Raw genomic sequence first — 15,349 nt, 5'->3', positions numbered from 1 at the left:
TGATCCCCCTGTCTGGACCGCCATCCCCGATTCCCCACTAGATCACACACCCCCCCCCTCGTTTTCGGCTCTGTCAGCTCTTCTGACCCTTAGACATTCATAATATCATAGTGATAATACCGGACTCTGAAATAAAAAAGCTTGTGACCAAAAAAAAAATTAGAATAAAAAATATGATTTTACTTACAGTAACCACTGTCCTTCACAGCAGTGGCAAACTCGACTCGTCCTCCGTCCAGGTCCTCGTCATCACTGGTGGTGGGTGCGGCGCACTCTCTCACTCAGTCTTCTTCATGCTGTTTCACTCCTGCTCTGACTGTTGTTCCCGCCGTTGCTTTCCTCATAGGCACAGCGTCTCCGTCTCTTAGTGACTCAATGAGTGCAACAGTAGCGTGACATGACTGACAATTCCATTCACATTCTCCTGGTGCTGTCAACCAACAAGAGAGATGACCGGCGCTTATTGGCTCGGTTCCCCCCCCATAGAGGCTGCTATGAGAGCAGCCTCAATTGGGGGCTTATGGGCCATGCTGAGCTTTTAACAACCAGTGGGTTGGCTGGCTCTTGCGGCTCATAGCCAAATCAATCAGCAAGCATGTTGCGCAATGTAGAGCAGCAGACCTACTAAAAAATTAAGATACCAAGAGAAGGAAGAAAAATTGATTATAGGAGTAAATTGGAAAGTTGCTTAAAATTGCATGTTCTATCTGAATCATTAATTTTGACTAGACTATTGCTTTAAAGTTATAAATATTCAGTCAGGGTTCAAACATTCATTAATTGATTTGTTTCTGACACATTTCAAAGTTATGTCTATTTCCATTCCTCCTGTATCATGTGACAGCCATCAGCCAATCACAAATGCATATACGTATATTCTGTAAATTCTTGCACATGCTCAATAGGAGCTGGTGGCTCAAAAAGTGTAAATATAAAAAGACTGAACATTTTGTGAAGGGAAATAAAATGGAAAGTTGTTTATAACTGCATGCTCTATCTGAATCATGAAAGTTTAATTTTGACTTGAGTGTCCCTTTAAGAAAATAAGTACATCAAGAGGGAATAAAGAATTTAAGGAGTATGTGTTATAAACAAATGTAGGATAGATTCACTGATAACTACAGAAACAACAAACAAATATTTTGTCATTTTTTTATATATATGTATTGTCTTATATGAGGGTTTTCAAAGCATTGTAAATTATGCACCTAATATTTATTTTGCATAGGCCTCCGTCATGAGGGCATTTACCGCAAAAATGGGGCAAAGTCGCGGATAAAGCTGCTTATGGATGAATTCCGGAAGGACGCTCGAAATGTCAAGCTGCGTATTAGTGACAACTTTATTGAGGATGTCACTGATGTGTTAAAAAGGTTTTTCAGGGAGTTGGATGATCCAATTTTTACGTTGGAGCTGCACCCACAATGGAAAGAGGCAGCAGGTACAGCACTATAAAGGTTATGCCAAACCTTAAAGGGACATAGAGTAAACTTTTGTCTAATTGGCCTAATAATAAAATTTGAATGAAATTTTGTGTAGGTCTGTAAAAACAATAAGAATAACCTCTGTCTACCTTTTATTTTGGTTAATCTTCATACCCCAATATACATATTGCAGCACACAAAATAACTCATCGGTGCCTGTACACCAATAAAATTAAAGTACACTATACCTGCACACCAATCAGCTTCTTTTTAAGTTCCAAGATTGGATTCATTTCTTGGCTGAAATAGACATAGATAGATGCATTTTTAAAACACTTCATGGTACAGTTTTAATAACATCATGCTGGGGCCATGTAATCCCTTTTTTAATTTTAAGTTGTGTGAGAAGTGGTCACAAGAAACACTGTCCCAACATGATGGGTGATATCCAGGACAAGACCCACAATATTTAGCGTAAATGAGAGTAAAGGACACTGTAGGGTCAGCTGTCTATGTACTGTTTAAGTGCACAACTGGAGAAAGTTATTATTTTGAGCCTAATTATATGGCAAACCAACCAGCTAAGGAAGCAATTTTTTTTTATAGTTTAAACATACTAATCTCATCATTTCCTTTAACATAAGTTACTTATATCTCTTAACGTTGTCCTTTTACATCACTCATTCATGACTGATTTGTAACATGCATTTAAGATGATATGATCAATTGTAAAGTTTACACAGTGTATTTTTTCCATGTTTCACAGAAATCAAACAAAAGTCCAAACGTCTGGAGAAATACATGGAGCTGATAAACCGCCTCCCAAGAGTCAACAGAGCCACACTAGCTGCCCTCATAGGACACCTTTACAGGTATGTCAATGGCTAGATTTTATAGGGATAAAAAAAAATTGAAACCTAGATTTTCAAATGTTTTAACATTGGTTTTAAAAGTAAGAAACAGCCAGTGATTGGAGGCTACATGTGACTACCGCTTTACCTAGGTGTTTAGAAAAAAATAATTTTTTTAAAGAGTTTCAAATAAAGAAGATGCAAATGTATCACTCTGTGCCCAGACTAATTTAAAGCTAGGAAAAGGTTAAAACTTAACTTTTATTTAGTCTAAATTGTTTATTTAGGTTAAAAGGCCATAATACCCAAATGTTTAAACACTTGAAAGTGATGCAGTATAGCTGTAAAAAGATGACTAGAAAATATCACCTTAACATCTCTATGTAAAAAAGAAAGATATTTTACCTCAAAAGTTTCTCAGTAGCCACATCCCATTGTAAAGGACTTCTAAGCAGCATATTAGTATGTCTGTCCTGGGACAGCTGAAAGGATGAGCCTCGTGCACTCTCATCTTATTTCACCAATCAGGTAAAGGAAGTTTACTATGAATTCTCATCAGAGTTAAGTCAAATCTCATGAGATCACAGTAAAAGAGTTCATGACCTCAGCACTGCTGATGCTGATTGGCTGCTGTTCATTTCTTCATTATTCATTTTTTACCTGCAGCTGAGCAATAGCTGAAGTTTATTTTTTGACACAGAACTTACTCTTCTAAGCTGAGGAAATTGTGAGGTAAAATATCTTCTTTTTTTACATAGATATGCTCAGGTGATATTTTACTGTCAGCTTTTTACAGTTATACTGCATCAGTTTCAAGTGATTTAGCATATGAGTATTATGTCCCTTTAAACCAGAGAATTAAATGATCAATTGGGAGATTGCCATCATTAGTGCTGCTGTGAGTGTATCCTTCTAACATATTTACCTAGGTGTTTAACTGCTTCAGCAATGACCTGCTGTAAAGCAGGGTTGGAAAACATTTGCTGTAAAGGGACAGATAATAAATATTTTAGGCTTTGCAAGCCAGAGGCAAAATTGAGTATATTTAGGTACTTTTATGATTAGAGAGAACGCAAATTTCCACAAGTGAGTCACTCTTTGTGAGATTGCAGCATCATTTTCACTTTTTTTTTTGTGAAGAAATTCTGCTCTGAGGAAATTTTATAATTGTTCTAACCGTTAAGTCTGAAATATTATGTCAACATATATTGTGCGCCAAGCTGCTGGGCAAAGAGATGAGAGATACTTACGGCCTCTGTTGCAACTACTCAACTCTGACTTAGCACATAAATGAATGAAAGTGGCTGTGTTCCAATAAAACTTTATGTTCACTGGCGATTTAAAATTCATATACTTTTCATAGGTCACAAAATGCTGTTCTTTTATTGATTTTTTTTTTAACATTAAAAAATATTAAACACATCTTTGCTCGAGGGCCGTATTAATAGATGTGGTGGCTTGATTGGGCCTGAGGCTGCCGTTTTTCTACCACTGATTTAGACCATGTGATATTTGCCTTACAACATTTGTTTAAATAAATGAATTGTGGTATTTTTTTGCCATAGGATTCTGTGATTAATTTTAATTAAATATCACAAGTCTTCGGGGTCTATTTATGATAGTGCGGACGGACATGATACTATGTAGCGTATCATGTCCGCCGCACATCGATAAATACCGACAGCATACGCTGTCGGCATTTATCATTGCACCAGCAGTTCTTGTGAACTGCTCGTTCAATGCCGCCCCCTGCAGATGCCGCTAGCAGGGGGTGTCAATCAACCCGATCGTATTCGATCGGGTTGATTTCTGTCCTCCGCCTCAGAGCAGGCGGACAGGTTATGTAGCAGCAGTCTGTAGACCGCTGCTTCATAACTTGTGTTTCTGGCGAGCCTGATGGCTCGCCAGACACACGGGCCTCCAAGCTCCATACAGAGCTTGATAAATAGGCCCCTCTATCTTTATCTTTCTTTGCATATTCATTATAATATTGTAAGGGGAGGTGTTTTGAGGGTCCTTCTTTGCAGATGTAAACTTTTTCATTTGCTTTGCATACTGCTCAATACTATTACTGCGCAGTAATATTTGCTTCCTGTATTGTTATTACATATGTTCCTATAAGATGATGTTCCCATGATGTTAAAAATAATATTTTCCCTTTCTGTTCTGCATATTCAAATAAACTAACATTTGTAGTTTTTATACATTTTATCCTTTTTCCTCATTTCAAGAATGGAAGGTTGTCCTCCACTGCCCCACTTAAGTATTATTATTTTTAGATCCAGAATATATCATAAAGCTGGTACATGAGTACACAACCGGTTATACTTTTCTATAGTGATACCATACAAATACTGTAACAATGTAACAGAAGCTTGACAACACAGATCAGATAGGTGTATGGCCCACAAAGATCATACAAACTAGACATATTTGGTTTTCCATGTATAGCTTCTTTAAACAGATAATTCAGACCTGGGGCGCGATCAAATATACGGCGCAGGTTTCGGCGCAAGCGTGGGAACCCGCGCCGCCCGTAATTTCACCTTGCGCATCAGGGTATTACATAAACCCCGCCAGCAGTTCATAAAGTGCCGTAAGTCTGATAAACTAGCGATGTCCAGAAATGAGCGTAAATACAAATTTCTGGAGTCACCAGTGAATTACGGCACTTTAGAAACTGCCGGCGCCTAAGAAAAGTAAAGCAAATAACAAATCTCCCGTAAAAGTCTAACACGCCTCCCAAAAATAAGCCTGACACGTAAAACCCCTATATCCACAATCCCCCCCTCTCATTACTAATATTAAATGTATTAACCCCTAGACCGACAACCCCCCACAACGCAATATGCCTATTTAAACTATTAACCCCTATATCTGCCATCAAACCCACACCGCAAGTAATAACTAAATTATTAACCCCTAAATCCACCATCCCCAACATCGCAAACTACCTATTAAAACTATTAACCCTTAATCTGCCATTAACCCACAACGCAATAAACCTATTCAAGTATTAACCCCTAAACCGCCATAGCCCACAACGCAATAAACCTAACCCCTAACCTAACCTAACCCCCCCCTAAATAAACTAAAATTACCTAATTTACAAAATACTAAAGTTACTATTAAATTAAAAAAACACTACTTTTAAAATACAAATAAACTAAGTATAAATTAAAGGGGCAGTCTAATCAGAATTCAGGAGTAGACTGTGCCTTTAAGCAAGAATTACAGAAAATTAAAAAATCTAAGATTACAGAAAATAATAAATAAAATTACAAAATTTTAAATAAATTACACCTAATCCCTATGAAAATAAAAAAGCCCCCCCAAAATAAAAACACCCCCTAATCTAATAAACTACCAGTAGCCCTTAAAATGACTTTTTGCAGGGCATTGCCCCAAGATAATCAGCTCTTTTGCCAAAAAAATACACAAAGCCCCCCCAACAGTAAACCCCCCCACCCACCAAACACCCCCCCAAAAAAAAAACCCAAGTGGTCCTCACCTATCCTGAAGTCCAGCGGAGAAGGTCCTGTTCCAGGCAGTGAAGTCTTCTTCCAAGCGGCGACCTCTTCTTCGCTGGACTTCAGGACAGGTGAGGACCACTTGGGGGTTAGACTTAGGGTTTTTTAAGGGGTTTTCGGGGGGATTTATTTTATTTAGATAGGGTGGGCAGCAAAAGAGCTGAATGCCCTTTTAAGGGCAATGCCCAACAAATACCCTTTTCAGGGCAATGGGTAGTTTAGGGTTTTTAGTGTTAGTTTTTTTTGGGGGGGAGGTTTGGTGGGTGGGGGGGTTTACTGTTAGGGGGTGGCTTTGTGTATTTTTTTGGCAAAAGAGCTGATTATCTTGGGGCAATGCCCTGCAAAAAGTCATTTTAAGGGCTACTGGTAGTTTATTAGATTAGGGGGTTGTTTTTATTTTGGGGGGGCTTTTTTATTTTCATAGGGATTAGGTGTAATTTATTTAAAATGTTGTAATTTTATTTATTATTTTCTGTAATCTTAGATTTTTTTATTTTCTGTAATTCTTGCTTAAAGGGACAGTCTACTCCTGAATTTTTATTAGACTGCCCCTTTAATTTATACTTAGTTTATTTGTATTTTAAAAGTAGTGTTTTTTTTTTAAATTTAATAGTAACTTTAGTATGTTGTAAATGAGGTAATTTTAGTTTATTTAGGGGGGGTTAGGTTAGGGGGGGTTAGGTTAGGGGTTAGTTTTATTGCGTTGTGGGCTATGGCGGTTTAGGGGTTAATAGACTTTATTAGTTATTGCGGTGGGGGATTGCGGTTGACAGGTAGATAGACATTGCGCATGCGTTAGGTGTTTATTTTTACAGGCATTTTTGGGAGTTACAGTGCTCCCATACTCAGCGCAAGGCTTGCTGCGGCTGCCTTTTATGGTGAGGTAAAAATGGAGTAAGATTTTTCCATTTTCGCCACATAAGTCCTTGCGCTGGATATTGGATACCGATTTGCGACGCGGCTCTATGTTAGCCTATGGGAGTAATAATTGCGGCCAACGGGTGAAATATACGCGCGTAATTTGTATGCTACGCCGTATATGTAATACCAAAATCGCGTAAAATCTGGCGGCGGAGGATTTTGCGGGCGACGCTGCATATGTAATGGAGGCCCTGAAATTTGTGCAATGTAGAATAGTTAGGATAGTAATATAAATAAAGCTGATTGATGTTAGTACAATTCAATTAAACATTATTTTCTAACAACAAATTATGATGTACGATTTCAGTGGTAACAGATATAATGTAGTGAAAATTGACAGTTACAAGTGTTTGCTATGAGAAATTACATTTTTTTTCACAAAATATTTTTCAAATTATGAAATAATTTTGATACAAATGACAAAGATTCAATACTAGTTTAAATAATTAATCATCACTGAAATTTGTAATGCTTTGGTGTAAAACTAAAAGGAATTTATTTAAAACAGAGTAGAATAATTTATAACATTTTGGTGGTTATAGCTTGTAGTACTCAAAGTAATAAATTCACAAATTTAGAAAGATAACACTTGTTTTCATCAAGATGTGCACAAAGCCTGCATATTTGAGTAAATAATTCAACCACATTCACCAATGGTAGCTTCTATGCAGTGAACAAATTACAGTCATTATCATGAAATGAATAACAAAGCAAAATGTCTGACAGATGTTTAATTTGTACTTTAGCATCTCAAAGTGTGCCAGTTGTGTAGACACAGTAAGTATTTTTTTATTCAACCATGAAAATAGTTTTAATTATATTGAGATTTATTTTTATGTAATTTTTTTTTAAAGAGAGAAGAAAGGGACACGAACACCTAGATTTAGAGTTTTGCGGTAGCCGTCAAAACCAGTGTTAGAGGCTCCTAACGCTGGTTTTTACCGCCCGCTGGTATTTGGAGTCAGTCAGGAAAGGGTCTAACGCTCACTTTGCAGCCGCGACTTTTCCATACCGCAGATCCCCCTACGCCATTTGCGTATCCTATCTTTTCAATGGGATCTTTCTAACGCCGGTATTTAGAGTCCTGGCTGAAGTGAGCGTTAGAAATCTAACGACAAGACTCCAGCCGCAGAAAAAAAACAGGAGTTAAGAGCTTTTTGGGCTAATGCCGGTTCATAAAGCTCTTAACTACTGTGCTCTACAGTACACTAACACCTATAAACTACCTATGTACCCCTAAACCGAGGTCCCCCCACATCGCCGCCACTCGATTAAATTTTTTTAACCCCTAATCTGCCGACCGCACACCGCTGCCACCTACGTTATACTTATGTACCCCTAATCTGCTGCCCCTAACACCGCCAACCCCTATATTATATTTATTAACCCCTAATCTGCCCCCCACAACGTCGCCGCCAGCTACCTACAATAATTAACCCCTAATCTGCCGACCGGACCTCACCGCTACTATAATAAAGTTATTAACCCCTAATCCGCCTTACTCCCGCCTCAATAACCCTATAATAAATAGTATTAACCCCTAATCTGCCCTCCCTAACATCGCCGACCCCTAACTTCAATTATTATCCCCTAATCTGCCGACCGGACCTCACCGCTACTCTAATAAATGGATTAACCCCTAAAGCTAAGTCTAACCCTAACCCTAACACCCCCCTAAATTAAATATAATTTAAATCTAACGAAAAAAATTAACTCTTATTAAATAAATTATTCCTATTTAAAGCTAAATACTTACCTGTAAAATAAACCCTAAGATAGCTACAATATAACGAATAATTATATTGTATCTATTTTAGGATTAATATTTATTTTACAGGCAACTTTGTAATTATTTTAACCAGGTACAATAGCTATTAAATAGTTAATAACTATTTAATAGCTACCTAGTTAAAATAATTACAAAATTACCTGTAAAATAAATCCTAACCTAAGTTACAATTAAACCTAACACTACACTATCAATAAATTACTTAAATAAAATACCTACAATTATCTACAATTAAACCTAACATTACACTATCTATAAATTAATTAAATACAATACCTACAAATAAATACAATTAAATAAACTAACTAAAGTACAAAAAATAAAAAAGAACTAAGTTACAAAAAATAAAAAAATATTTACAAACATTAGAAAAATATTACAACAATTTTAAACTAATTACACCTACTCTAAGCCCCCTAATAAAATAACAAAGCCCCCCAAAATAAAAAAATTCCCCACCCTATTCTAAATTACAAAAGTTCAAAGCTCTTTTACCTTACCAGCCCTTAAAAGGGCCATTTGCGGGGCATGCCCCAAAGAATTCAGCTCTTTTGCCTGTAAAAAAAAACCATACAATACCCCCCCCCCCAACATTACAACCAACCACCCACATACCCCTAATCTAACCCAACCCCCCTTAAATAAACCTAACACTAAGCCCCTGAAGATCTCCCTACCTTGTCTTCACCACACCGGGTTCACCGATCGGTCCAGAAGAGCCTCCGAAGTCTTCATCCAAGCCCAAGCGGGGGCTGAAGAGTGACGTCCATCCTCCGGCTGAAGTCTTGATCCAAGCGGCGAATGAAGAAGTCCATCTTCGGGCAGAAATCTTCATCCTATCCGGGCAGAAGAGGACATCCGGACCGGCAAACATCTTCATCCAGGCGGCATCTTCTATGTTCTTCCATCCGATGACAGCGCCTGATCTTGAAGACCTCCGGCGCGGATCCATCCTCTTCTTCCGACGACTAGACGACGAATGAAGGTTCCTTTAAGGGACGTCATCCAAGATGGCGTCCCTCGAATTCCGATTGGCTGATAGGATTCTATCAGCCAATCGGAATTAAGGTAGGAAAATTCTGATTGGCTGATGGAATCAGCCAATCAGATTCAAGTTCAATCCGATTGGCTGATCCAATCAGCCAATCAGATTGAGCTCGCATTCTATTGGCTGTTCCGATCAGCCAATAGAATGTGAGCTCAATCTGATTGGCTGATTCAATCAGCCAATCGGATTGAACTTGAATTTGATTGGCTGATTCCATCAGCCAATCAGAATTTTCCTACCTTAATTCCAATTGGCTGATAGAATCCTATCAGCCAATCGGAATTCGAGGGACGCCATCTTGGATGACGTCCCTTAAAGGAACCTTCATTCGTCGTCTAGTCGTCGGAAGAAGAGGATGGATCCGCGCCGGAGGTCTTCAAGATCAGCCGCTCGTCATCGGATGGAAGAACATAGAAGATGCCGCCTGGATGAAGATGTTTGCCGGTACAGATGTCCTCTTCTGCCCAGATAGGATGAAGATTTCTGCCCGAAAATGGACTTCTTCATTCGCCGCATGGATCAAGACTTCAGCCGGAGGATGGACGTCACTCTTCAGCCCCCGCTTGGGCTTGGATGAAGACTTCGGAGGCTCTTCTGGACCGATTGGTGAACCCGGTGTGGTGAAAACAAGGTAGGGAGATCTTCAGGGGCTTAGTGTTAGGTTTATTTAAGGGGGGTTTGGGTTAGATTAGGGTTATGTGGGTGATGGGTTGTAATGTTGGGGGGGGTATTGTATGTTTTTTTTTTACAGGCAAAAGAGCTGAATTCTTTGGGGCATGCCCCGCAAATGGCCCTTTTAAGGGCTGGTAAGGTAAAAGAGCTTTTCTATTTTAATTTTAGAATAGGGTAGGGCATTTTTTTATTTTGGGGGGCTTTGTTATTTTATTAGGGGGCTTAGAGTAGGTGTAATTAGTTTAAAATTGCTGTAATATTTTTCTAATGTTTGTAAAAAATTTTTAATTTTTGTACTTTAGTTAGTTTATTTAATTGTATTTATTTGTAGGTATTGTATTTAATTAATTTATTGATAGTGTAGTGTTAGGTTTAATTGTAGATAATTGTAGGTATTTTATTTAAGTAATTTATTGATAGTGTAATGTTAGGTTTAATTGTAACTTAGGTTAGGATTTATTTTACAGGTAATTTTGTAATTATTTTAACTATTTTAGCTATTGAATAGTTCTTAACTATTTAATAGCTATTGTACCTGGTTAAAATAAATACAAAGTTGCCTGTAAAATAAATATTAATCCTAAAATAGCTACAATGTAATTATTATTTATATTGTAGCTATATTAGGGTTTATTTTACAGGTAAGTATTTAGCTTTAAATAGGAATAATTTATTTAATAAGAATTATTTTATTTCGTTAGAATAAAATTATATTTAATTTAGGGGGGTGTTAGGGTTAGGGTTAGACTTAGCTTTAGGGGTTAATACATTTATTAGAGTAGCGGTGAGGTCCGGTCGGCAGATTAGGGGTTAATAATTGAAGTTAGGTGTCAGCGATGTTAGGGAGGGCAGATTAGGGGTTAATACTATTTATTATAGGGTTATTGAGGCGGGAGTGAGGCGGATTAGGGGTTAATAACTTTATTATAGTAGCGGTGAGGTCCGGTCGGTAGATTAGGGGTTAATTATTGTAGGTAGCTGGCGGCGACGTTGTGGGGGGCAGATTAGGGGTTAATAAATATAATATAGGGGTTGGCGGGGGTTAGGGGCAGCAGATTAGGGGTACATAGCTATAACGTAGGTTGCGGCGGTGTACGGAGCGGCAGATTAGGGGTTAAAAAAAATATGCAGGTGTCAGCGATAGCGGGGGCGGCAGATTAGGGGTTAATAAGTGTAAGGTTAGGGGTGTTTAGACTCGGGTTACATGTTAGGGTGTTAGGTGCAGACTTAGGAAGAGTTTCCCCATAGGAAACAATGGGGCCGCGTTAGGAGCTGAACGCTGCTTTTTTGAAGGTGTTAGGTTTTTTTTCAGCTCAAACTGTCCCATTGTTTCCTATGGGGGAATCGTGCACGAGCACGTTTTTGAAGCTGGCCGTGTCCGTAAGCACCGCTGGTATTGAGAGTTGCAGTGGCGGTAAATTATGCTCTACGCTCCCTTTTTGGAGCCTAACGCAGCCCTTCTGTGAACTCTAAATACCAGCGGTATTTAAATGGTGCGGCCCTTCTAACGCAAAACTCCAAATCTAGGCCGTAGTGTTTTAATAATGTTTTTTTTGTTTAAGAAAATATTTTAATAAAAAATCTGATTTCAATAAATTAAATCTAATTAAAATGTAGTTTAAACCTAAACCAAAATTACATACCAGTAAAATCTGATTTAAACAAATGAAATGGAAAAACATTTATTAAAAAATCTAAAAGTATAAAATTAAATATTGATTAATTTTTACCTCAGTATTTGAATAGACACTCAAGGAACCTAAAGGACATCTTAATGCATAGTCATTTTTAAAAGACACAATCGGAAACTTGGCTGAATAGAACCAAAGGTTTCTTTAAATGCAGCCATTGCAAGGCTTGTGATAACATGAAACCCACCAAATGTTTTGAACATCCAGCTACTGGCGAAAAATATAATATAACATAATTTATGAACTGCAGATGCAAGATGGTTATTTATGTCGCTATGTGCAGCTGTCCAAAGATTTATGTAGGTGAAACCAAAAGAGAACTACGCACAAGAGTCTTAGAACACTTAGGTGATATTAAGTGGAGCAGACCTGTACCAGTTGTGCAACATATGAATTCTATACATAGTGACCGTAAATATGATATAAAGTTCTTTGCAATTGAACAACTTAAACTACATGGGAGAAAAGGGAACGTAACTAAAATACTTCTTCAGAAAGAATGTAGGGGGATACATGAGCTACAATCCATGTCACCTATGGGTCTTAATGAGGCTTTGTCCTTTACATGCTTTCTATGAGAACATATAATATAAAGTCACATAGAAATGACCACAATACCACCTAAATAAAGAACAGTATTCTCCTTTGACACCCTTATATCAATATAAAAATAAAATGAGATTGTCTGCTGTTATCAATGCCATAATTTGTCTTTCTACAAATTAAAAACTTGAGAGCAATGTAACACAATAAGATATACTTATGATGACTTTTATATTTCCAAACAAGGCATTCTTAACTATGTTTGAAAGATTTTCATCTGCACAATTGAAACTTGTACATAAAAGTAAAATAATGAATTTGATATGAACTTCATAATCTTTAAAAAAATAAACAGATTTTGATGATAATCTGTAAATTATTCTTCTAAAACTACTATGTATATTTTATAATGTACTATCTCCATTTCTAATTTATCACCAAATGATACTAATATACACTTAAATACAATTGCATTCATCTTGATTCTGAAGAATATTCTCTGAGATGGGATAAGTAAATTATTTCCACATTTATAAAATATCTCTTTGAAACTAAAAACTTCAAAATGTATATTTATAGACTTGAGGTTCACATCAAACCTCTGGGCATTTTTGGCATACTATAATGATTGCGGATTGTAATCATATCATATTAATTTCTTCTTGCCATTTTTTGCAATCAATGTAGAGTATCGTAATATCCGCTAGATACTTGCAAATATACAGAGACTACTGTTAAAGCCAAAACTTGCGGGTGACACTTCTGCAAATAAACAATGGTTACCATAACAACTAACTGTATATAAGCCGTGTCTTGTGGCTTGGCCAGCCCTAGAACCCTGACGAAGTCACGTTTGTTAGTGACGAAACGCGTTGGTGGGCGGGGCCAATGGGACAGCGTGCGTTTTAACTGTTGGGCGCAATACACACAGTGTAATACAGACTTTGGCACATTGATATATTTATACTACAAATATGGTTGCTAAACTTAAAATACAGATAGTCTGACTAAAGCCAATGAATATTAATTACGAAGCTGTGATAACAGCATATGAAATTTGATAAATATCCTGACTTGATAAGCAACGGATTTTGACCAATGACTACAGTTCTTCTATCTGTTGGTGTAATATACACAGCTTTTTAGCGTCATCTAACTATTAAGCTAAATAAGTTTTGCCACTAACCTTTGAGATAATAGAGCATTTATGATTATAGTCCATAACGAGAATCATATATAACGAGTGTTTTGGTATGTGAGATATGATGTTGAAAATCATTTAGGGTTTTTAGCCAGAAATCGGCTAACTGGATAACCCCCACGAAGTTTGCAGGTAGGAGGACGCCTTTGAGCACATAGGAATGCCTGTATGGAATGTCTGAGCAATGATGTTAACCCTATTATTCCCACACATCTTTACAATATTGATAATTGATACTGAGACTAAAAACTCAGCTGCTAAGTTCTTAAGGAGACAGTCTAACCTGTGGCTGATATTCATATATAACTGTGATAACAGTATATATATAAAATAATTACTGAATACAATCAGCATTGTTTGTGTAGACTGATGATAATGTCTGCTGTTGCAATGGACACAGTGATTTAAGATAAAATCACTACTAACATTAGAACTGCAGCCATTTTGTCGCTACAATAGGACATAATTACAGCCCTTTACTATTAGGATATATTATGAATGAATATTCTGTGTGTACATAAGATTTGTTGTCGATACCTGTATAGGATTTAGCCATATATTGGGTGGCTTGGCAATTTCCACTTATTTATGAGCATTTAAGAATGCCAATGACCAATGCTTGCTAAGCAAAGCTAACCCTATATCCAATACACTTTAACATCTATGCCCCTCATTGGCCACATATACCCTTTTTTTTGTTTGTAAATAGTGTTGGGCTCACATTGAATACAAGGATTGGATGTAACATTCCCTTTCCTTAGACCCAGCAATAGATTTATGTTGTTGTCTTTTTTTCAATAAAGTGTTATATTTTAAACCTACTATATTTGATATTATTAGTGTATAATTCCACACTGGGCTAAAAGCCCAAAATTCTTCATATACCCTAAAATATTTTGGGTTTACCTCAGCATTCTACCAGCTGTTACCTATACATTTTAATGCATTAATATTTTCCATTTGCATAGTCCATATTGCTGAGCAATGTTTTTATACTTATTATATTTTATGAATATTGCTTGCTGATAGAGCATTTCATCATGCAACATTAAACTGAAATCAATAACCAATTCTTATTGCTCATTTTTTAGACACCTTTTTTCTCTTATTTCAGGGTTCAAAAATGTGCAGACCTCAACCAGATGTGTACCAAGAACCTTGCCCTTTTGTTCGCTCCCAGCTTATTTCAGACAGAGGGCAAAGGGGAACATGAGGTGAAAGTGATGGAAGATTTAATAGACAACTATGCCAGTGTATTCAGTGTAAGTTATTGTTTAAATTTCATTTATGTGACAAACGTGCAACCTTCAAGAATAAACCAACAGGATAAATCTGTAAATAGCAAACTAATACTAGGTCAGAATAATGTTGCTTTTACACTATGAGTAATTTAGAAGTATCTAGATAAATCACTGCAGTAGACCATAATATGTATAATATGAAATTATCTCAGGTAATAGGGAATAAAGAAAATAAGTGTAAATATTATAAATATATATAAAGTGAGGGGATTTGGGGTGTTAGAAAACAAAACGACGAACAAAACGGCACTTAAAGTGCCTTTACATGGAGTTCAATAGGGGACTATGTTTTCACTATAAATATATATGTATATGCTTATATACATATACATTTATGTGTTTATATTTGTATATACACATATAAACACATAAACATAC

At 36.8% G+C, this 15,349-nt stretch overlaps 1 protein-coding gene across 3 annotated transcripts in view; it reads left to right on the top strand.

Annotated features, from left to right (window-relative positions):
• Positions 1-15,349, top strand: part of ARAP3 (ArfGAP with RhoGAP domain, ankyrin repeat and PH domain 3) — a 288,603-nt gene that overhangs the window by 229,362 nt on the left and 43,892 nt on the right. For all 3 annotated transcript variants that reach the window (XM_053718619.1, XM_053718617.1, XM_053718618.1), the window contains 3 exons: positions 1,229-1,441; positions 2,191-2,296; positions 14,785-14,932. In XM_053718619.1, the coding sequence (XP_053574594.1) occupies positions 1,229-1,441; positions 2,191-2,296; positions 14,785-14,932 (467 nt within the window). The remainder of the gene's footprint in view (positions 1-1,228; positions 1,442-2,190; positions 2,297-14,784; positions 14,933-15,349) is intronic.

This window comes from Bombina bombina, chromosome 6 (genome assembly GCF_027579735.1).
Source record: "Bombina bombina isolate aBomBom1 chromosome 6, aBomBom1.pri, whole genome shotgun sequence".
Lineage (NCBI taxonomy): Eukaryota > Metazoa > Chordata > Amphibia > Anura > Bombinatoridae > Bombina > Bombina bombina.
The sequence above is the reverse complement of the archived record's forward strand: the minus strand, read 5'-3'. Positions and strand labels throughout refer to the sequence as shown.